General features: G+C 37.6%; 1 protein-coding gene across 1 annotated transcript; it reads right to left on the bottom strand.

Annotated features, from left to right (window-relative positions):
- Positions 1-1521: 1521 nt before the first annotated feature.
- Positions 1522-2532, bottom strand: LOC131858782 (cysteine-rich receptor-like protein kinase 6). The gene is made up of 4 exons (XM_059212232.1): positions 2358-2532; positions 2132-2265; positions 1754-1911; positions 1522-1615 (listed from the first exon to the last, which is right to left on the bottom strand). The coding sequence occupies exons 1-4, from the start codon at positions 2530-2532 to the stop codon at positions 1522-1524; spliced, it is 561 nt and encodes a 186-aa protein (XP_059068215.1).
- Positions 2533-24768: the final 22236 nt, after the last annotated feature.

The raw sequence follows: 24768 nt of genomic DNA, 5'->3' as shown, positions 1-24768 counted from the left end.
AATGTGAGTTTCAAAATGGAAGCAGGGTGTCACAGTGCATGGTTGTGCCAGTTGGTCTTCATGGGGGAGATTGTTGGGATGTGAAACCCAAAGGTTGCATGACTGTTCATCTTCCTAGACTCTTCACTTGTATAAGTAGATGAGTACAGGCCATGTAAACGTCATTTTGATTAATGAAGTTATTCCCTGCTTTGAGTGTGGATGTAGGCAAATTTGCCAAACCATGATAAATCTTGTGTTGTCTCTTGTTATTGCTTTATTCAGTTTTTGTTATCATTTTCTCTACTTATTCTAATCTTTACAGTATGCATGGGAGTGTGCCTGCTGTGTAGTTAAAAATTCTTAGAATCTTAACTTGTATGGGGATGGGAGTGGAGAAAAAGAAACTTTTGATTTTTCTTTCTTGCTAATTTGTCATGAGGCCTTTCCAAAGGATTCCAAAAGAATTTTTAGTTGAGTTTCTTCCTTGACTTTTGCTGCACCCAGCAAAAGGTTATCATCTGCAAATTGTTGGTATGTGACAACATAATTTGTGGTTACTTTGACTCCTTCCAAAAGGTTGTTAGACTCTCTTGATTTAATTTCCCTCCCTAAAACTTTCGCCATAATAATATAGAGAAAATGAGAGATGGGATCTCCTTGCCAGATACCCCTTGAAGAAAAAAACATTCAACAAACATATAACAAATTCCGTTTTATTTAGAATTCATACTCTTTTTTAAACTTTTATATATATATATCTCATATTAACTGCTAATAACAATTAATTTAAACTCTTAAACAAATTATGTTGTAAGAAAGTATTAATTATGTGTATAATATAATTTGCCGATAGGGAATTCCTTGTGGGGTTTGACCCCCACCGGAATTGTCTCACGCCGCGAAAATGCGGATTTCCCGTTGCCGCTGTTTTTTTCCAACAGGCTTTCTGCGATAGCTCATGCAACGCGTGGTTGGGGTTTACATTCCACCTGTGGTGTAGATTGGTGTGGCTGCCTGCATGCGGTTGCGTTTTCATCAATTATTTGGATTCGGCTTCCCCATTAATTGCAATTGCAGGGCAAAAGAAGGTAGGACCTTGCAGAAGAGGATCAAGTAACTCAAATTTCTTGTGAACGCTCACGGAGACTGCGATTTGTTCGTGAAGAGATGGTAAATACTTCTAAACAGGGTCCTTAATTTTGAACAGGCCGGCAATTTGGACGATTTTTCTCGTTTTTACTGTATTCGTTTTTCTGTGCTTTCAGAACAAAATTTATAACTGTTCATTTCGTTTGTAAATGGCAGTGCTAAAATAAAGCTTTTAGTGTTAGGGTTCGTTGTTTAAGCTTAAGGTATTATCCGATCTTTCGTCTCCGTGGAGCTTTGGTATTATCCTTACTATGTGTCTGCAACTCTAGTTTGTACATACGACTCATCCTCCCCAAAAAGCTTAGCGAGGCCAAAGTCAGCTATCTTTGGAAGAAGTTTGTCGTCAAGCAAAATATTGTTTTCTTTAATGTCTTTGTGAATGATTTTCATCTATGAATCTTCATGCAGATAGAGAAGGCCACGAGCCACTCCAATGATAATGTTATACCGCTTTTCCCAATCTAACAGTCTACGCTTTTTGGATCTGTAACCGCAAATCTAAAACTCTGTCATCTTTCAAACAAGAGCTGCAATACTAAAGATTAAATAAAGGTCCAGATGTAAATTACCAAAAAGAAAGGTGTCAAGGCTCTTGTTGGGTAAACACTCATAGACAATCAACCTTTCATCTCCCTCAACGCGACATCCAAGTAGCTTCACAAGGTTTCGGTGCTCAACATTGGCCATAAGCTTCACTTCATTCATAAATTCTTCTTTACCTTGCCTAGACTTTGCAGACAGTTTTTTCACTGCTATTTGCTTACCGTCCTTGGTTGTTCCCTGAAAGATTAAAACATAATTAGATCCCTACATGTCTATTTTAACAGACTTTCTGGTCTACCTAAGCAGTATTTCTTCAGGTGAAGGTTAGAGTATAGTCCGACCTTGTATACCGAACCGAAACCCCCCTCTCCAAGTTTATTATTATCATGAAATTTTTTGGTGGCTTCTGCAAGTTCTTCCAAGCTGAAGATAAAACGTTGTTCCTGTTGACGTATACCGAACTGAAACCCCCCTCTCCAAGTTTATTATTATCATGAAAATTTTCGTTGGATTCTGCAAGTTCTCCCAAGCTGAGGATAAAACGTTGTTCCTGTTGACGTAACCCGGATTGAGGAGAAAATGCATGCCTGTCTGTAAGATCAGAAAAGCAGATTAAGTTCACAGAATCAAAAGTTACATTAAATCTTGAAGAAAACATTAAATTAGGTGAGCAGAGATAATACTTGATTTCCCCTGAGAAGTTGGCTCAGAAGGACCGAGGGCTACCGGCGGAGAACTGGTGTGGGATGTTGTCGGAGGTGGTGATGACGCCTCAGGGGAAGGTGAGGGTGAGGATGACAGATTTCCGGATTCAACAAATGGGTATATCTCAAATCTAACTATGCAGCTTGCTGACATTGCCTAGGCTCCTTGTCTTGAAGAACAACACTATTCCAACGCCTTCCTTGCTTGAAACAAACATGATCTACAACCAGAACTTAGAGGTGCATTACGAGACAGATCATTGATAACCCGATCCAAGTTTGTGGAGTATGTACTTCCCTCTGTGTAAGTTGAGGCATTGTTGACAGACCATTGGTAATCACATATGACTGAAGGCAAAATCATTAGAAAAAGCAAAAGGAGCAACATATCTCTGCAAATCTTGGGAAAGGAAGATCTTTTTGATACTCCCCTGTCTGAAACAGACACTCGTACTCATGTTCTTCTACTTACTTTAAATAGTGGTTTTTTATGTTGGAGTTGTTGAAAGTATGTTTTATCATACGATGGTTCTGAACAATCCTACCGATTTGCTGATGTCTTTATGGTCGTAATTTTATCCATCTTTTAATAGAATTGAATGTTATCTCCCCTTTCTCCGTTCCTTTCCCACCAAAACCAATTAATTGAGAAAAAAAAGACTGAATGATCCAGAGTTAAGAATTCACTGTACATTGAATGATCTTGAAGCAATGGTGAGAAGCTTTAACAATTGGTGGTATCTTCACTGAAACTCTGTAACAGAGAATACGCAAACTCCCCTAAGATTTTTCTACCCTGCAATATGTTGGGTGCTTGCGGGGTTGTTTTCTCCGATTTAGGGGACTGTATTTCCAACAGATTAATCTTAGTGACAATGGTATTTGTATTAGTAATTTTACGACACAATGCCCCATTAATTTCACTTTCAATGTCTGCCACATTCTTCTGCAACTCCATTAAATAGTTGACTGCGTCGCCTATGATTGACTGTTTGTCCATCTGTAAAGTATTTTTAAAACAACAATTCAGTTGGATTAAAACAACAATTCAGTTTACTCTCCAAGTCAATAATTTTTTGTTCCTAAAACTTCAATATATCCTATTCATTGTCCTGGGTTTAAGGAAGGAGAAATCCACAACAGCTACAAGTAGATTTATACATGGCACATACCTTACTGATTTTGGGAACAACAGAGCGCAATTTATAGAGGGACTCGTTATTGTTCCTAAAACTTCAATATATCCCGTTCATTGTCCTGTGTTTAAGGAAGGAGAAATCCACAATAGCTACAAGTAGATTTATACATGGCACATACCTTACTGATTTTGGGAACAACAGAGCGCAATTTACAGAGGGACTCATTATTGTTCCTAAAACTTCAATATATCCTTTTCATTGTCCTGTGTTTAAGGAAGGAGAAATCCACAACAGCTACAAGTAGATTTATACATGGCACATACCTTACTGATTTTGGGAACAACAGAGCGCAATTTATAGAGGGACTCGTTCAATTTCTGTGTTCCCTTTCTCTCAGTATGTAAATTTTTGGATTCCTGCTGCAACTTCACTTGACCATGATCACTTATATACAAATCTTCAATGTCTGTCCATATCTGCGTACTTGCATAAGCAGGATTATGATGAAAAAATTCTTCTTCATCAAGCATCTGGGGCTCCATTCCATCAATTATCACACTACTTGTTGCAGTTTCCATGGTGGGATTTTTTGAATCAGTATAAGCATCTTCGTCTCATTTCAGTTGAGAGCAATTAGAGGAAATGGGTACCCCGGGCTTTTGCCCATAAAGAAGAAGAGAAGCTTGGTCCACGTTGCTGCAATTCATAACATAAAAATTTCTAAAGTTTTCCAAGCCTGCAACTTCCATTGACCAATTCGATATGAACCCTAGTGTATTTTGTAAAAATCTTTCGTTGCTGTGCTTTTTTTAACTTTAGAAATTAAGATTTTTTGTGTTGGATTGGAAACTTATATTATTAATCTTATCTTTTCTCTGAATCTCATATGCTATATCATCAATCTCTTTTGTCTCTGAATCTCATGTGCTAATATTTCTTTATATAATTTGGGTTTTTCTTTCTGGTTTATCAGGTGTCCAGATTATTTGGGCCTGCAATATTTGAAGTTTCGAAGCTCAAGGTATACACACTAACACACAGTGATATCACATCCAAGATAACACTCGCCATTTCCCAAACCATCAATAATGATCAGGTTGGTTTCAGTTTTCACTTGATATGTGTATGCTTGATGTTTGACAGTAATGGTTTACAGTTTAATTGTTATCCCTTGGTGAGTCTGTAAGTTGATGTTGCATTCTTTATTATATTTTTTGTATGGATTGTGTTCTGTTGAATTTTGCAGTTAAAGTTTAATTGTTATCCCTTGGTGAGTCTGTAACTTGATGTTGCATTCTTTATTATATTTTTGGTATGGATCGTGTTCTGTTGAATTTTGCAGTTAATTTTAAAATGCGGATTCTATTTTATACTTATGGTGTACCTGTAAATTGATTTTGCATCCCTCATTATTTTTTGGTATGGAACGTGTTCTTATCTTGCACAGCAACAACTAAATGTCTTGAATCTGGAAATGCTTGCTAAATTCAATTTCCTAGCCGATTACTCCGTCTGAAAAATAGTGGCAAATAAAATTTGTATATTTGCTGCACATTCCAATTGTTTATGAGGAAAATTTTCAGTCCTATTGAATGCCCTTGTTTCAGCTCTGTTGTGTAAGCTAAATAGTTAATCAATAAAATTTGTATGTACAACACTCTTTCTATGGATGTGATCATTTGGTTGAATTGTAACCCAATTGAGATGTATGATCATTCACCATGTTTATGGATTTGCAATGATAGATTGGTCTTCAAGAACAATAAATTGAACATATCTTCATATCAAATTAACAGAGGATAAGGGAGGTAACCAATTGCAATTAGGTATTGTTTATGCAGAAACCCACAATGCATTATTCATTGTGATAGAGGATGAGCACAATGTAGAACACATTCCTAAAATCAGGGGAGAGTTACGTACCAATTTACGCAGGGAATATTAGCTACTTTGAAAATGCCCCCAAACTCTATAGGAAAAATTTGAGCCAACTAAAATCAAATAACACAATGACCATGTTCTGTCTCCTGTTATAAACTTTTATTCTCGATACAACAGAACAAACAGATCAAACACAATATGCAACAGGGTTATTGTCAGTAAACAGTAAATGCAGAAGCAAACCCATGAACAGGTGCCCATGTTTAACTTGTTAGATGCAATTTTCTACACTTTGTAACCCAGAATTTTGATTGCACCTTGCACAAGAGGAGGCTCCACATAGTGCAAACTAAAGAGCACTGATGAACTACGATGTCAAAGATCATGTTAGAACAACAACCTATATAAATTTCTACTTCCAAGTGAAACATGCGATACTTGTTTTTGGTACAATGCTTAAACTGCTTCTGATTGTGTATTATGCTATATTGATGTTGTCGACTCTGTTGCCCTTTCAAGCTACCACAAAACTTTAAATCTGTCCTACAATCTACACCCTCTCTGGGCTGCCCTATTATGGGCTATTGGAGCATTACCGTATAAACAAGCACAAGCATAAATATATCATTCTATTTATTTTGCAACTAAGACATAGTCATAGTCATAGTAACCTGAATAAGATTCAAGGATCAAAGTTGATGACACTGTTGCTGCTTCTACTCGGTGATGTATAATGTTGTTATTGAAGGCTTGATATATACACATCGTATATTATGTGCATTGACATTAATGGATCCAAGCTTTTATTGAACTGTCATATAGTGCAATGAAGTAGTTTGCTCTTGGTTTTGCAGGCAGCATCCTAATCCTCTGTGTCATGGATGTACTTACTGGAAACGCTATCTAGCTTATGTACGATGGGTCCGTCCTTGTGGCTCCATGTCTCCAAATATCTGCTATATCTAACTTTGGGGATGGACCTGAGCATGGCAATCTCTATAGAGTTGATCTTTCAGATGGCATTCACAAACAAAAGGCATCTTTGCCAAAAAAATATAACAATGACATAGATTCCAAATGACTCATGATTGGCTCCATTCTACAACTCACAAAATATATCTTCCCAAATTCGCATGGCTCTCGGTGAGTCAATAAGCCTACTGTTTCTCCAACAAAGTTTATATAACCGTTACATTTTACAAAATGCATTGCTTAAAATATTTCGTTTTCGATTGTTTAATTGTGTAGGTGGATTGTTATTCTGGACTTAGAGATTATATGTACAAAACATGCGATAGTTGGAGAACCAATTTTCCTTTGTGTAAAACAGGAAGACGCTGTAGTACAAACTACGCCTCCTCTATGTGATGCAAGTACTGAGCCAAGCACATCCACAAAATGTCAGGGTTCCGGGCGACAAAGATCATTGTTTGGGGTCAGGACACCTCAAAACGTGGGTGTCGCACCTACGACGATAACTCCCATAAAACATTTGAATCCCTACCAACCAAACTAGTCCATCAAGGGCCATGTCCTAGTGAAGGACATCTATCACTATAATACAACAAAAGCAAGTGGTGATGCTTTTATCTTTGACATTGTAGACAGAGAAGGTACTGAAACATGTGTTACGTGTTTCAATGAACTTGCAAAAACCCATTATGATAACATCCAAGTTGGAGTGACATACACATTATCTGGGGGAGCAATCAAGCTAGGCAATCAAATTTACAAAAAACTCAACAGTGAACTAGAAATAACCTTGGTAGATGATTCAAAGGTTACTGCCTGCAATGATGACTCTTCTATACCCAAGCATAGATACGCCTTCATAGATCTTGATCAAGTGGCTACCATAAATAACAACTCAACCATTGACGTTATTGGAATTGTCATTAGTGTTGATCCGATCTCAACAATACCTAAAATACACGGTATAGAGGTTCCTAGGCGTACCATTAAGTTAGTCGACATGACTCGAACAACCATCAATGTTACACTATGGGGCGCAATGGCAGAAAAGGAAGGTACTGAACTTGATCGAAGGCATTATTTACAAGAAACAACTACTCTTGCTATCAAGAATGGTCATGTATGTGAATTCAATGGAAAGGTAATAGGTACAACATTTAATACAAGCCTCACTATAGACCCTCTGGTCGAGGAATTGGACCAGCTAAAAGATTGGTACAATGAAAAATGTTCACACTGAACAAGGAATTTTCCATCAACTTGCTGCACCAGCTCCCGCCTATCAAAGAATGACGATTAGTGAAATTTGGGCACATGCATCAAATTCAGAGCAACCGTTCTATTGTATTCTAAAGGCAACGATACAACAGATAAAATCTAAGTCATTTTGTTACCAAGCATGTCCCACCCAAGTAAATGGAAAACCATGTAAGAAACGATTAGATGAGACTGAAGAAGGAACCTGGTATTGTTCGAAATGTAACATGAACTTGTCTGAATGTAACTATAGATATATCCTCCAGACAAACCTGTAGGATCACACAGATACAATATGGGCAATTGCATTTGATGAAGCAGAACTCATGGGCATGCCTGTAGAAACATTATACATGCTTCAATCCGATGACGATGCTGAGCAAAGCACTGCAGATGTCATAAAAAATGTAACGTATAATCAGTTCCTCTTGAACCTAACATGCAGAAATGAAACATACAATAATGAAGAACGGATGAAGGTTGCCATCATCAATGCAAAGCAGCTAGATTTTGCCTCAGAGAGCGGTATACTTCTGGAAAAAATAAAAGAAATGTGTACTGATACAAGCCTCTAGTGTTAAGGGCAGCACACAGTTGTAAATACACCCACTTGTAAATACAAACAGTTGTAAATACAGACAATGAGAATCAGTGTACAGTTGTAAACAGAGTGAAAATGTATTTTACTGTGTGTGTGCGCATGTGTGCACTTATGTTTGTCTCACGATTATATATCTATTTTTTTTACTTTTTACAGCAAATTCCAAAACCTGAATGATCACCATGTGGGTGAAGAAATTGGTACATTTGAGTATTCTTCGAACTTGATTTGGAAACATGTATGGTTTATTACTCTTTGCTAACACAGGAATCCTTGTTTTCTTAATCTGTTTGCAGAGATTTTTGCATTCGATGCAAGGAGTGCAGGCAGCTCCCATTGTTGCGTCCAGTTTGGAAATTATTGTTGGATTCAGTGGTCTCTGGGCTATTGTTGCTAGGTCTGTTTAATTTCTGCATCTTATCTGATCCATAGGTTACAAAATTGTTTCAGGTTTCATCACTTTACAGTCTATAAGGCCTGACATTATTGAGTTGATATTGCTCTCCTCAGGTTTTTAAGTCCACTTTATGTAGTTCCTCTAATAACTCTTGTGGGGCTTGGGCTCTATGAACTTGGCTTCCCTGGGGTATGTATATAGGAATCATTTCCGTAGACACCACTTACTTAAACAAATGTCTATTTAGCTTGGATTAATGGCAACTTGCTTATAATATTCAGCTTGAATGAATACTACTTGAGCAGAATGTCATTTTGTTTTAGTGACACTTAATTCATATAATCCTTAAATCAGGATCATTGATGGGCTACATGGTTGTGGAACCCCCAAATCTAGGAGAGCTTGTGTGGCTTATCTCTATTTGATTTGGTCACTTGGAGAGTAATCTAAGTTGGAGGTTGTGCACACCTTTCAAGTTCATAATTTAAATTTTGAGGCAGTAGAGCCATTGGTAAATAATTTGCATGCAAAGAAACTGGGTGGAGCAAGACTTAAATGCATACTTTTTCTTTGAGAGATATTAATTAAGTTTGAATGGAGAGAGCATCTCATTAAAATGGTTTACCAGTTGAAGATTTAGAAAACTTTTAAGCCAATTAATAATTGGGCTATTGAATTTGTGAATTTTCTTATTCAAGTGAGTAGGGATTTTTCACTAGATGAATTTTACTGGTTTTACGGTTTTTGAGTTTTGCATCCTCAGTCTTTCGTTGGTAAAAGTAGGGGCATGAATGCTAAACTCTCTAATTCAATACAACCAGTGTTCAATTGCATGATTTTACTTAAATAAACAAACTTCCATATGATGAAGTCATTTAAGTTATCTGTTCCTTTTGTAATGTTATTTTGCAAGTAGCCAAATGCATAGAGATAGGACTTCCACAACTTATTGCATTGGTCTTTTTTTCACAGGTAAAGCATTAGAATTTTGAATGAGACTGTTAACATGTGATTTTAAAATTTAGAAAATGAGCATTTATGTTGGCTGGGTTACTGTTTACATTCTTACTCTCTTTAGGGAGATACACATCAATCCTGGAAAGAAACCTATTTTTGAGCGCTTTAATGTCATATTCGCTGTTGCAATTGTTTGGCTTTATGCTTATTTTCTCACTGTAGGTGGAGCATACAAGCATGGCCCTCAAAAAACCCAACTTCATTGCAAGACAGATAGTTCTGGATTGGTTAAACATTCCCCATGGTATGGTCTCCTTACAAATTTTTTGTGTTCAATCCACTTGAGATTCGTGATTGAATCAATCGTAGTTGGAAGTGCCCAGGCACCTGAATTGTTTGACAAAGTGCCTCACAAAATTTTCAATACATGGACTGCAACGGTTGAAGGATATGCACAAAACTGTGTTCTTGGGGAGGCTTAAAATCTTTTTGAAGAAATGCCTCAAAGAAATGTTGTGTCTTGGATTGCAATGATTGCAGGGTGTACACAAAATGGTTTTGGTGAGAAAGCCTTCAAAATTGACAGGTGCAAAGTCAGACTCCGCCATCTCTGCTATCCACTAGAGCATAATTTAATGTGGGTTGTTTGACAAAATGTCTGAAAGAGAAATGATTGTACGATATGCAAAACACGACTATGTTGAAAGGCCTTAGAAATATTTAAACAAATGAAATTGACAGGTGTAAGACCAGTCACCCCAACTTTTCCAGCATCCTTCCACCCTATACAAAAATGGGTGCTTTAGAGCTAGGTATTGATATCCTTAAAAACATAATCCAATGTTCACTTTCATCAGATGCCATCGGGCATGAACGCAAGATGTCATCCTTGCAAATGCCCTGGTAGATATGTATGCAAAATGTGGAAGCATATAAAAGCGTGCCTGAACTGTTCGATAAAACGTCTCAAAAAGATGCGGTATCATGGAATGCGATGATTCCAGAGTATGGACAAAACGGATTCTTTAGAAATGCCTTGAATATTGTAAGCAAATGCAATTGGCGGGTGTATGGCCAGGTTCTTCAGATTTTGTCACTGTGCTCCCATCCTGTGCCAAAATGGGAGCTTTAAAACAAGGTATAGTTCAATATTTTTTCTCGGATGTTGTAGTTGCAAGTGCCCTGGTGGACATGTATGCAAAATGTGGGAACAGAGACAAGCCATGTGAACTGTTTAACCAAGTGCCACAAAACGTTTTGCTCTCATGGACTGCCACTATGCACAGAATGGTTTTGTTGAAAAGACTTTAGAAACTTTTAAAAGAATGCGCAGGCAGTACAGTCAGACTCCACAACCTTTGCCAGCATCAAAATCTCTCAAAAAAATGTGATTTCATGGAATGCTAGGCTTGCATGATATACACAAAATGGCTATTAAGGATGTAAAGAGTGCGGGCATTATCCTACTGCATTCTTGACGCCGGCGGTTCGGTCAAATGAGCTATGGCGATTCGTGAGCTACTCCTTCCTACAGCAAGCACGTCCTTGGACATCCTACAGCACATCCTTGGACAATAAGGCTCTGGGCTGGATAGAGAAACTTTCAATGGCCCGATTCAATGAGTTAAAAGTTGAGGTTAGCTTGTCACATTCCAAATTCCAATCTTCATTTAAAATTTTTTTGTGGTTGCTGACTACTTCGTTAAATTATCCATATGCTGCAAAGTGTATTGATTATTGTACTTTGAATTGGCAGTCTTAAGGGAAAATATAGTTATGACTGGAAAGGATTTTGCGTAATGTTTGATGTTACCATAAGATTGATCATAACTATGGGACACCCTGCAACTTGATTTCTTGGTTTGTTTGTTCAAACTTGCAGAGTGCACAACATTGTATGTAGTATGTAATAAATTGGGGAAATCATCCTTTTTGGTAATAATATTTCTATTATACATTTAGGAGGAGTTTTTGCAAATTGTGTATGCTATCATTATGCAATCATTATATTGTGCAGTCCTGGGGACTATCAATATAGAAAGTGAAGGCAATTTACATGTCATTGAACTAAAAGTTAAAAGTTCAACTTGTATCTGAAGCCTGTCTTCAGCGTAAAATGACCAATTTTCTCTGACCAATTTTCTTTTGGAAGCAGTTTAGTTTTATTTAATAGAACCTATCTTTGGAAATCTCCATCTTATAGATATTTGAATTTAGGTCTGAGAAATTGAAGTTATATTAATACTAGCAGCTTGAATTTAATACTGAAACTGATTACATGGATTACTTTAATCAGAAATCTACTTATAAAATTATTAGGTTTTAATTGGCTTCTAGATCAATGCTGTGTCTCATGAGGAAATTTGAAAACATATTAAAGATCACTATCCATAATATATATATTCTTCTTCTTTTTCCATGTTATTTTTTTGTATCAAAATAATACTTCATTGTATCAGTCAAATAAAAATATGAATCTCTCTTATTCAAATGTATATAAACATATTTTGAAGTAGAAGTAACAAAGACTTATTCTTTCATAAAAATATGAATCTCTCTTATTCAAATGTATATAAACATATTTTGAAGTAGAAGTAACAAAGACTTATTCTTTCACATAAGGGTCTGTATGAATATGTCTCATACATATGATACCATATACATTTACATTTTTTTGTTATTTATCATATATGACAAAAAACTTAAAAGGGTATAAGACAACTTGCCACAAATCATAAAATGGATAGAGCTAATATGGGAGCCAACACCGTGAGCACTCTTAGCACCGAAAAAAGGGACAGTCTCAAAGAATCATTTGTAAAATACACGCAGGTCAAAAAAAAGGACCAAGAGATAACAACAGTAAATCTAATTGCTATCGGCAGTACAAATTGGACCTTCCTGAGATCCAACCGCTAGTTTTACATTTTGCTGGAGAGGGATAAGGAACCTGCAACGGAAAAGTAATCTCCAGTTTTTTCAATATCTTTTACCAGAGTCGATTACTGGAGTACCTTGTTCAATTGTAGGTAATATACGCTAAGTTTGACAATTCATGACCAATAAAATCAGTGTGATTAAATTAATTTTCACTGTTCATTGCTACAAGAGGTATTTCTAAATGGCAAATTAGACATTGCATTTTCTCATGTATTTGTATTTTATCATTTTGGATTTTTTTCTTAAGTGGGGGAATTGATGATCTCAACATCTGCAAAGCTTGGCCATAAACAACTAACTAAAGCTGACTAAAAAGATAGAAATGGTAAGTAAACTGGTTGATGCACATGGCAATGTATGACATGCAAAATGGCTGATTCGCACCACTTGCCAAAAATTATTTCATGGATTCTATATCGATATTGTTTGTTGTACAATATGATTTTTTGATCTTTCTTTTGTGTACAGGTGAAATGCATAGAGATGGTGTTGATAGTGAGAATAATGGATGAGTGGTAGGGAATTAACACGCCTTCAGAAAAAGGCTCCTTGATTTGGGTGGTGACACTTTTTGTCGTATGGAAGTGACTAGAAATATGTTTCTTGTTATTTCTTCCACACATTGACTGCTATGTGTAAAAATATTTTCTCCATTATATTATCTGCGATGCAGGCTGTAGTGATAGCATGTTTCAATGGTGAGCTCAATGATGGAAATTTGTTCTTACTAAAACTTATTTGCAAGCATGGCTGATTTAGGCTTATCATAAAACAAATTTATTTGGCAGAAATGATTTATTTTTTTATTTATTCATTTATTGAGATTTTCTTGTTTCAATTTTATGACATGCCATTTTTTAGTACAATTTAAGACCTAAATATCAACTTTCAAAACATGAAACATCATACATGGAAGATTACTTAATTCAACTTCTTTAATGATATCCTTCGTCACAATCATACAATATATAAATGTACATGTTAAGAGGGTCAAGAGTCATTTTGATTCTAAGATATAAATGTGCCATGTGAGATCCACAACAATAGAAAGGTCTATATGCTAGGCACTAATAATCTATTTTGTGGTTAGAGGGTAGGCTCCTTGCTTATTATAAGATAATCCTAATTAAAACATGAAAAGAAAGAGGGAAATGCTTAATATTAAAATATAAAAAATAAAGAAGACATAAGTCAATAATAGGAATCTTTTTGTCAATTGATCAATTTTAAAATATTAATTAATAAATACAAATACAAGTTCAATTATATAAAAATCACTTATTTGAGAAGTATAGATGATAATATATAATTAGGTGAAAAATTTGTTAATCATATTACTAAAGTGAGTTCTTCTTTTTCTATTTTTCAAGGAAATTGTACTTGTAGGTTCAAGGCTAAGGGTTGGGCTCCCAAGCCTAAAACAAAAGAGGATTTATGAGTTTCAAATTCTAAATTTTATGAAACATATACCAAATCCAAAATGGATACTTGTTTTAAAAAAGAGCAAGAATATGATGTAATTAGAAATGGGTACTCATTTTATTTTTCATAATTGGTAACCATTTTAAATATCAACATGGGTATCCATTGCATACAAGTAGAAATTTAAGTTTAGGAGCTACAAGGCTAAGGGTTGGGCTCCCAAGCCTAAGGCTAAGGGTTGGGCTCCCAAGCCTAAAACAAAAGAGGATTTATGAGTTTCAAATTCTAAATTTTATGAAACACATATGAAATCCAAAATGAATACTTGTTTTAAAAAAGAGCAAGAATATGATGTAATTAGAAATGGGTACTCATTTTATTTTTCATAATTGGTAACCATTTTAAATATCAACATGGGTATCCATTGCATACAAGTAGAAATTTAAGTTTAGGAGCTTAGCTTGAACCTAAATGGGTACTCGTTCTTGTCGGGATTCTTTTCAAGCTTGATGCTTCCACTAAAAGTGCACCCAAATTTTTAAACTTACCCTATTCCATTCTTAAATAAAGCATGTGGATGTCCAATATCACTTTGGTACATGATTGCAAGTGGATAGTTTATGTTGAAGTGTCTTAAAAAAAATAGTTTAGATGTTCTTACTAAGCTTGTAAGCACAATTTTTTTATGTTGATGCAAGGAGGTCATAGGCCCCACTTCTTGTACTTATCTACATCTTGTGTTCCAATAGATGTATTTAAAATGTATTATGTCAAGCAAGAGCATTTTAATGTTAAGGTAGAATAAATCTTGTAAATCCTATGCCATTTATTATACCAACATTCTTGTTAAGGTGTCTCTACATTCCTAGGGTGTTATTAGTGTAATTATTTTCCATATATAATTTGAATCACTCATAAGGGATGAAGGGGTTCATAAAAAATAGAAACCAATAATCTATAACTGATAGCAATTAAGCTCTTAAATGGTGATGTACAGGGTATCCTCTCCCTTGAAAAAAAAAATTATAATAGAAAAATCAAAGCAAAAATATCACAAAAAATTCCAAAAATATAGAGGAATTTCTATTTAATTATTGAAATAAAACTGAAATACATTCAGGCAAGCTTGTTGGCTTTCAACTTAGATATGAAAATTTGATTAAAAACTAATATAAACTAGTAAGATTATGATTCTACACCAATATTTTATCCAAAAACTTATCCTAAGACCTCTAAAAAATTCCACTTGCAAATTGTAACCATCAAGTAGGCCATCTGCCTTCAACTAGCTACTTATTGTTCAACCTGTAACCATCAAGTAGGCCATCTGCCTTCAACTAGCTACTTATTGTTCAACCTGTAACTATAAAATTGAATCGTCCAACCTCCTACCTTGAATTTTATGAAATGTGATACCATAAATAACACACCAATGATTATCACAACCTATTATTAGGTAACCCAACCAAATCCCATGTTGAGATTTAAAATCCCTCCAAAAGTCATTTAAAATCTTCATTAAATGTTTTCATAAAGTTAAACAAGTTCACCTTAACTTCCGCCAATGAAAAATAACAAATTATTTTTAAATCATACGTTACTCAAATACCACATCCTCTAACAACCAATCAAGCTAGCCAACTATGAGAGATCCATAACTCCACCATATTCTAAGTTAATACATGAAATTCCAATTTTCCCTTGGGAGCCCACCTATGAATACATGCATTTACAAATGACATTAAGGAATTTACAATAACTCCCACTCCTAACTTGGGTGCCCAAATGAATATTTGGAGAAAAGGCCTTAGAATTGTCACAAACATGTGTCCATATTTTATGTAAGCTAAAATCATAGGTTTTGGCCAAATAATTTATTTAAAATTCTAGGCCTTATTACAAAAATTTGTTCATGAAAAAATTTAAAACTAAACCATAACAAAAATTAAAATAATTTTTTTTGTTTGATGCAATATTGCTCTCATATCCAAGGATGCTCCTACATCAAAAACCTTGGGTAAGAATTTTATTTTAATGTTGATTCATAAAATGGAGTTGAGTGGTAAATCCACCCTCTCAAATTACAAGCAATATTCAACTAAATCCATCACCGAAATTGTTACTATTGTTAACTCCTTCTTTCTCCTCTTCCAGGACCTAACTGAAACAAGCATCCTTCATTCACAACTCTATTCAGCATTCAACCTACTCAATGTGGAATTACCTTCACATTACTTTCTCCAATATCATTTTCAACCTCATGAAAGAAAAATTTGAAATCTGGTTTTACCTCGTTGCCTTCTATTGCAACTTTTGTTTCACCTACAATTAGTTTTTCTCATTATTTTTTTAATCGCAGAAGTAAAGTATCCTTCTCAACCTCATTTGTATCCTCTAAATAATTCTCTCTAGCTACAACCTCATTATCCTCATATCCATTTTGATAATAACATTCAAAAAAATCAAACTTCACATTAATAACCTTCACTACATAATTCTTTCTTCACTATTACTCATTATATTATTCAAACACAAATCAAATTTGGTTATAATCTCATCAAAATTGGATATTTCACTTTTCCTCACTTATGCAAGATAACTTTTAGCCTCCTTATATATATTCATTACATTCATATCGTTCACATGCAAATCAAAATCATCAATGAACTCACAAAATGTAAGTTTTATCTTTTCTTTAAATGTTGCAACATGGTTGTCCTCTTCTTCAATCTCCTCTATTGTACTCAACTCTCTTTTTTTTCTTCTACAACCTTTATAATTTTATCATCCATGTCTTCCAATAGACATTCCTTAGCTTTAGGTTCATCAATTTCTTCATATGCATCCTCTTCTTCTTCCTTAATGTTACATGCATGACACTATATTATATCTTCTTTCTTTCCTACATTCAAAATATCATTATAAAGATACATAGAATTACCATCACCTCTTTCATGATTGAGGGTTCTTCTTCTTTTAATCTCTTCTTCCATTTCTTTCACCTAGTTCTTCAACTTTATAAATTCTTCTCTCGTTTGTTCTCTTATTCTCTCTCTAATTTTTTCAAGGCCAAGAATCCTAAGAATCTACCAAATGAAAAAAAAACATTTTCCTCTTGTGTAGGGGAAAAAGCGAGACTAGGTTAACATGCCCTAATCCTACCTTTTGACACACATTACGGAATACGAAAGAGCCTAGAGATATCACACAATTGGCTACTTCTTTTTGTGAAAGAGAGAGCCACGGGATATCTATTAGGATTTCTATTCCTTTGTTGAAATTGAAAGATAAAATGATGCAAGTTCAAGTCCTAATCCCAAAATGCAAGTCTGAACTAATAACAAGATTGCAGAATTGAGATTAAACAATGAACAGCTGTAAATACAAGGATGAAATAAGAATGCAGACGTGTACCCGGGGTCAAAATCGGACTGAAAATGTTCGGGACGGGGGCGCGGGTGCCACTGTCCTGATTCTGTCCTGAAAACTGCACTGGAAACTGCTATTTTGCACTCTGGAACACTGTCGGAAACTGTCGGAAATGCTGTCTGTCCGGAGGACCAGGGCGCCCAGCGCCTCTGTCCCAGGGACCAGGGCGCCCAGCGCCCCTGTCCTGGCAAGACCAGGGCACCCAGCGCCCCTGTTCCGGTCTTTTGCTCTGCAATTTGATGCGGAGTGCTGTCTTGACCTGCTCTCCCTGGATCTGTATCCTGCACTTATATCTGAAAAGGGTGTATGGGCGGCTATATAGGGTTTTGCCTTAGTCAAACCCCCGCTTCGGTGATTTCCACCTCCACGAATAGCCAAGTTGTAATGTATTGTGTGTGCAGACCTAGTGTGTGTGCAAGGTCCTAAAATGCAAGAAAGCAAACTAGAGCAACCTAGAAAGTAAACCCTAATTGCTTGTAAATGACAATGTAAATGCTCTAAATCAAGATGCAAAGTGATCTAAAGCATGAATAAATGATATATTGAAGCTTATGCAAAGACATGAAAACAACATGAAATCATACCCAACCCTCAAGGGAGGGGTACAAGCCAATCTTCAGTCGGTAATCTCCTATTGTTCTTCAATGCCTTCCAAGCTCTAAGTGGATGAATGAATTTGATAAGTGCTTGATAGAGGGATATTGAATGTTGTTGAAGTCTTCAAAGATCTGCTCTTTCGCTGCATATGAGGTTCCTAAAACAAAAAATCGGATCCTTTCAAATGAAGAAAGAGAGCTCTTATGTAGGAAACCCTAGGTCGTAATTTCGTCTTTTGGCCGACCTAGAGATTGAATATCCCGCCAATTTCTTGGGGTTAAGCTTTATTTTATGATTGGATTGTGCTCCTAAAATTTCGGGAAAAATGTCCGGGACCATGTGCACTCCGAGCGCCACGGTCCCGACAACTTTTCACCAAATTTTCAGGGCCGTCGGATATGATGATTTTAGAGAGAATCCCGAAGTTACAGGTGATTTCGAGATGTTTTGACCTCCGAAACCAAGCACCCAAGTTCAAAATAGGACTTAATTAGGGTTTTTGATTGCATGATGTAATGGAGGAATAAAATGAAAAGCGCACGCTTTAACGAAAGGGCCCAACTTTATGATGTAGAGGATGATGAAATAGGACCTTAGACCTAATTAATTTGATTAATTAAGTGCTAAAGGAGAAATGCAATGCAAAATGTAAAATGCACTAAGGTGGGTGCTAAACTAGGTGTGAAATTGTACCACCCTAGCAAGTGCGTACAATTTACGACGCTACATTTAGCCCCCACTTTAGCGGTCATATGAGTACTACGTGCATATGCAAGCTAAAGTACAAAAAAGTAAACATCATTTGAAAAAGGATATATCCATAAGTTGTCGAACGAAGCCCCCAGCGGTATCTGCAGTACATAGTTAGGAACCGCACCCTACAAAACACATGTTAGATCACAAAATCACCTAATGCTTACTAAGGAAAGTGATGAAATTTGTGAGTAGCTATATGCCCCCCCCTGTTTCGACTTGCTTATTAGGGAGGTGAAACAGGGTAGCATGTTTACTTGCGACAAATTGTGTAAGAGAGTATTGATGAGGGACGTTCACTAAATAGGCTTCATCAGAGCACTTTTTGGAACATCCCAAGAGTAGGGGAATGAAAATATGATTCGGACGCAACAAACGGCTCGAAAATCGCATCTCCCAAACCCAAGTTATGATAAAATGAATGATAGAGGAAAATTAGGGTTTCACAAGTAAAGATAAAGAAGTGAAAGTATATACTTTGAAAGTGACATTTGCATTTGTCACTTTGTTGATTTCAGAATACTGTTCATTGCAGCAGAGCCCACATAGCCATCATCATTCCTTCACGACGACCGGAGCGTCCCACGAGGATTGAGATCCTACGCCAGGCCGTGATCGACGACGAGCCACTGGACAAGGTGAGTTGACTGAACGTTTGACTTTTGATTTTCTGCATTTGACTTTTCTGTGATCGTTTGCGGGCCCTGAAGTCTGACCCGGGCCCCACCCAGGGCGCCATGGTCCCTGTGGGGCGCCTTGGTCCCCTCAGGGTGCCATGGTCCCTGACAGGGCGCCATGGTCCCAATCAGGGCGCCATGGTCCCAATCAGGGCTTGGCGAGGGATATCAGGGTTGGCATACGATGTTCGACAGTTTGCATGAGCGATTTTGATGATCGAGTACTGATTACGGTTATGTTTTTGTGTTGCAGGGTCTCCCATACATGAGAGAGCATACGGCGGGACATATTCTTTGCAGTTTGCGAGATCAGATTCCGCGGCTGACTCAGGCAGAGAGAGACACATTGTCGATCGTGGGATTATGGTATGTGATCCTCATGCCAACCATTCGGTTCCATCCTGCAATGCTGATGGCATTGATGGAGCGATGGGATCCTGACACATGCACATTTCATCTTCCAGTAGGGGAGTTGACGGTTACACTCGAGGATGTGTACCGTATACTTCGTCTTCCTATCAGAGGAGCGACTGTTACATACACGACCGATCGGTCAGTGGAGGATCATCAGAGAGAGCAGGTATATTGCATAGGGAGAGTCATGCCAAGCGAGACGAGAGGTCGCATCATGGTCAGCTAGCTCTTACATCCTACAAGGGAGGTACCCCTTCTGAGACGCCTTATGATCGCCATCATAGCACTAGCCGTCTGCCCTAATGGGCAAGGTACGCACATGCATGGGGGTCTCACATGGTGCATCAGAGCTATGGAGAGACACAGGAGAGTGTATGCTTGGGGTCGGAGTATGCTTGCACATCTCTATCACGACCTTGAGGAGTATGTATTTGGACAGGGTTGTAGTTTGATGACATGCACACTTCTGCAGGTGTGGATTTTAGAGCACTTCACATGCACCAGGCCTGTTGGCTTTCCGCTGAGTATGGCTAGCGAGCGACCTAGGGTGTTTGCTTATCCACTTACCAACGAGTGGAGATTTGGAGATCTGTTATATTGGAGAGTGATTTTTGATAGATTGACAGCCGAGGTGACAGTGTGGAGACCCTACCTGCGGATGCACAGATGGGATGGGATGGAGAGACAGTTAGCATGCTTACAGAGGAACCGCCTACTGCGGGGACGATATTCACACATCATAGTCCCTTTCTACTTTGACTGAGTACGGAGGTAGTTTGGGCTAGAGCAGTGTGTTCCAGCCGATGTGCCCATCTATACTCGACACTCACGAGTCCTTCCCAGACCTAGAGCAGTAGCGAGACCGACGATAGATGACATCGAGACTACAGATATAGAGGGATCTGATTAGGATGTAGTCACTGATTACTCTGCAGAGCCTGGAGCATAGCGCAGGTATGTCTCATGGTTCATGAGATCATATCCAGGTCCTATCTTTCCACCAGATCACCCAACAGGCCATCCCGACCCATGGAGACATGGAGACCGAGATGAGGACCAGGGATCTAGGTCAGAGGAGCCAGAGGAGGGAGAGGGTCATGAGGAGGCAGGAGATCCTGATCCACCCACAGGAGATCAGCCTAGTGCCGAGGAGGAGGAGGAGGAGGACATGGATAGAGATGAGGAGAATGAGGATGCAAGTGAGGATGCGGACGAGGAGGAGGACGAGGATGAGGAGGAGGATGAGGACGAGGATGAGGAGGAGTTAGATGCAGCTCCCCACCATTCAGGAGATGATACCATAGCTCTGGATCCTCCTTTTATTCCCCAACAGGGGGAACATGAGGCGATACGGAGGCCTGTTCCTAGTATCGTCCAGCCTACACCCATCATGCATAGATTATTCGAGCGAGGGGAGCCTAGTAGTTCCCAGGCACAGATGCTACCATATCATGATCCCTATTGGCGTGAGGGAGACCCAGGTATAGTAGGTTTATATTGATTGATTAATGTTTTGATGATATAGAATGGTACTAACAAAAATCTATTCTACTGCTACAGCTAATGTGCAGGAGTGGCGTTTCCTGATTCAGCAAGCAGTGACAGACATTTCCACGATAGCACAGATCCCCAGTTCCTCACAGATTGCTTATAGGCCTCAGGGGAACGCGGGTCGGCATGAGGACTTGTTTTCCCCATTCCGAGTACAGGTAGACATATGGAGGGAGAGAGAGAGAGTCCTATCAGAGGACCTTCAGTGGGCGTGGTGAGATCTAGCAGCAGCTCAGGCTGAGGCTACTACCTATCGCAGGAGTTCCTCTCGGAGTCACTCACGATCTGTATCATGCTACACACCCATGGGTCCACCTTCACGGCCAGATCAGGAGGGAGCGTCTAGTCGACACTCTCCAACCACTATTCCTAGGGATAGGAGATGATTTTATAATGTAGGAGAGGTCACATTTTGGATGTACAGTAACCTATATTTGTATACGATCCACATATATATATGTATATATACATGCTTCTCTTTTGTCTCAAATGTGTTATCTTTAATGCTTAAAACAATGTATATTTTGCTTTGATTAAATCTAATGCATTTGGTAAATGTACATGTATGTTCAGGATTTAATTTCCATGTGATTGATTTCTCAATGCTCCATGATTAAATTGATACATGTGTGACTTAATTAAAATATTTAATCAAGTACTACATTGATGATAGGGAAGAAATATGCATTAAGTCTAAGAATCATATAACTAGTGTGATTTAATTAAATACAACATGATACGATCCTACTTAACACATAAAACATTGTATAATATGCTAGCATAATGGAAACGTAAATCTTTTACAATTTACATAAATGAATTCAAGACAAACTATGAAGTAAGAATACACGCTTGTCGAGAATGAAGCAATATAGATTAAACACCATGACATTTAATTCTATTTTTCTCTAATTAGGAGATACTAACATATTACCCAATGTTGAAGAACTGAAAAGAAGAAAAAAATAAGGAAAGAAGAATTAAGCATAATATCTACGCAAGTGCATAGCATTGATAGGTTCTTTAAGAGGCGTACCGTCTACATCTGCTATTTTGTAAGCACCTGATCCATAATCCTCAATAACGATATATGGTCCAAGCCAATTAGGACTAAATTTTCCCTTTTCTGCAGGTAAGGCATTCACATTGCGCTGATTCTCATAAAGGACTAAGTCACCTACTGAGAAGGAACGTTGAATAACCTTATCATTATAGCTTCATTGTAGAGTTTTGTGATACGCTTGAATATGCTCAAGAGCGTTTATACGCTGTTCATCAAGCATCTCAAGCTGTTGAAGTCGTTGTTCTCTATAAGAGTCATCATCTACTATACCTTTGAGAGAAACCCTAAGTGATGGAATCTCTAATTCTAAGGGCATAATAGCGTCAGTACCATAAACAAGATTATAAGGAGTAGTTCCCGTAGCAATTTGTACACTCGTTCGGTAGGCCCAAAGAGCATAGATTATCTGATTACTCCAATCCTTACCATGCTTATTCACGGTTTTGCGAAGAATTTGTTCAATTATTTTATTGGATGATTCGGCTTGACCATTTGATTGAGGATAGTATGGTGTAGAAAATCGATGTTTGATATGATACTTCTCAAGGAATTTCTTCACATCCTTGTTCTTAAACGATGTCCCATTATCTGAGATTATAGTGGAAGGTATCCCAAATCGAGAAATGATGTTTTCTAGAAGAAATTGACAAATCACTTCAGCAGTAGTAGAGCGAAGAGGAATAGCTTCTACCCACTTCGTAAAGTAATCTGTTGCGGTTATAATGAAGGTGTGTCCTTGAGACGAAGGAGGAGAGATTTTACCAATAAGATCCAAACCCCATGCGGAGAAAGGCCAAGAAGCTACTTGAGAACGAAGTTCTTGGGCAGGAGCATGAATCAGATTATTGTGTTGTTGACATTGATGACATTTCTTAACAAATGAAAAAGAATCCTTCTGCATAGTTGGCCAATAGTACCCCATACGAAGCAATCTATGAACCAAGGATTTGCCTCCAAAATGCCCCCCACAGGCACCTGAATGCACCTCTTCAAGAGCAACGGGGATTTCCAATTTGTTAAGACAGTGAAGGAGAAGGCCATCATAACCCCTTCGGTAAAGGACATTAGAAAGAATGATATACCTAGCAGACAGCTTGCGGATTCTAGCCCTAGTGTTCCTATTAGCGGAATCAGGAAAGGTACCATCGGTCAAATATCTTACGATATGCGAATACCATTCGTCTGAATCTACAAAGTCACAACATGTTACCAAGCTAGAATTGTCTACAATAGCTGGAGAAATAAGGTTGTGAATAACAAATTTAAGATCAACCACAGGGTCCTCTAAAGATACAAGAGAAGCCACACATGCCATTGCGTCCGCATGTCGATTATCTTTTCGAGGAACAAGTTCCATGGTATAAGAATCGAATTTTTGTAATAAAGAGATAGCAAGGTCTTTATATTGTGATAATTTGTCTTGTTTTGCTTGATATATTCCTGTTACTTGTCTTATAATCAATTGCGAATCTCCATAAATATGTATGTGTTTTATGTTCAGAGCTAAGGCTGCTTTTATTCCTGCTATAAGAGCCTCATACTCAGCAATGTTATTGGTACACAGGAAATTTAGATGATAGGATAAGGGAATAGGTTTCCTTGTAGGAGAAATCAGGACAACACCTGCCCCCGATCCCGTACGACACTTAGAACCATCAAAGTATAATTCCCAAGTTTCATCTTTCTCTATAGAAAGAATGAAGTCATCGGGAAAAGACTCAGAATTAGGGAAGGAGAAAGGTGAAGGGGCCTCAACTAAGTGATCGGTCAATGCTTGCCCTTTAATTGCTCTTTGTGAAACAAATTTAAGGTCAAACTCAGTTAACATCATAACCCACTTAGCTAGGCGTCCTGATAAATCAGTTTTAGAGAAAAGATGCTTCAAAGGATCAAACTTTACCATGATGTGGACTTCTGAATTTAAAAGATAATGTCTCAATTTCTGAGTCGCAAACACCAAGGCCAAGCATTGTCTTTCTATCGCAGAATATCGGGTCTCATAATCGAGTAAGGTACGACTTATGTAATAAACCGGACACTCCTTACCATCTTCATCATGTTGTGCCAACAATGCTGCGAGAGCATGAGAAGAAGCAGCTGTATACAAAAGGAAGGATTTAGAAGGTTTAGCCGGCTGAAGAATAGGAGGACTAGCCAAATACACTTTTAAATCTTCAAATGCTTGCTGACAATCTTCGTTCCATTGAAAAGTGATATCCTTTTTAAGAAGTTGAGTAAAAGGAAAGGTACGATCCGCAAGTTGAGACACGAACCTACGAATAGCTTGAATCTTTCCTTGTAAGCTTTTAAGTTGAGACACATTTCTAGGAGGTGGCATGT

The sequence above is a fragment of the Cryptomeria japonica genome, chromosome 10 (genome assembly GCF_030272615.1).
Source record: "Cryptomeria japonica chromosome 10, Sugi_1.0, whole genome shotgun sequence".
In the NCBI taxonomy this organism is placed as follows: Eukaryota; Viridiplantae; Streptophyta; class Pinopsida; order Cupressales; family Cupressaceae; genus Cryptomeria; species Cryptomeria japonica.
The sequence above is the reverse complement of the archived record's forward strand: the minus strand, read 5'-3'. Positions and strand labels throughout refer to the sequence as shown.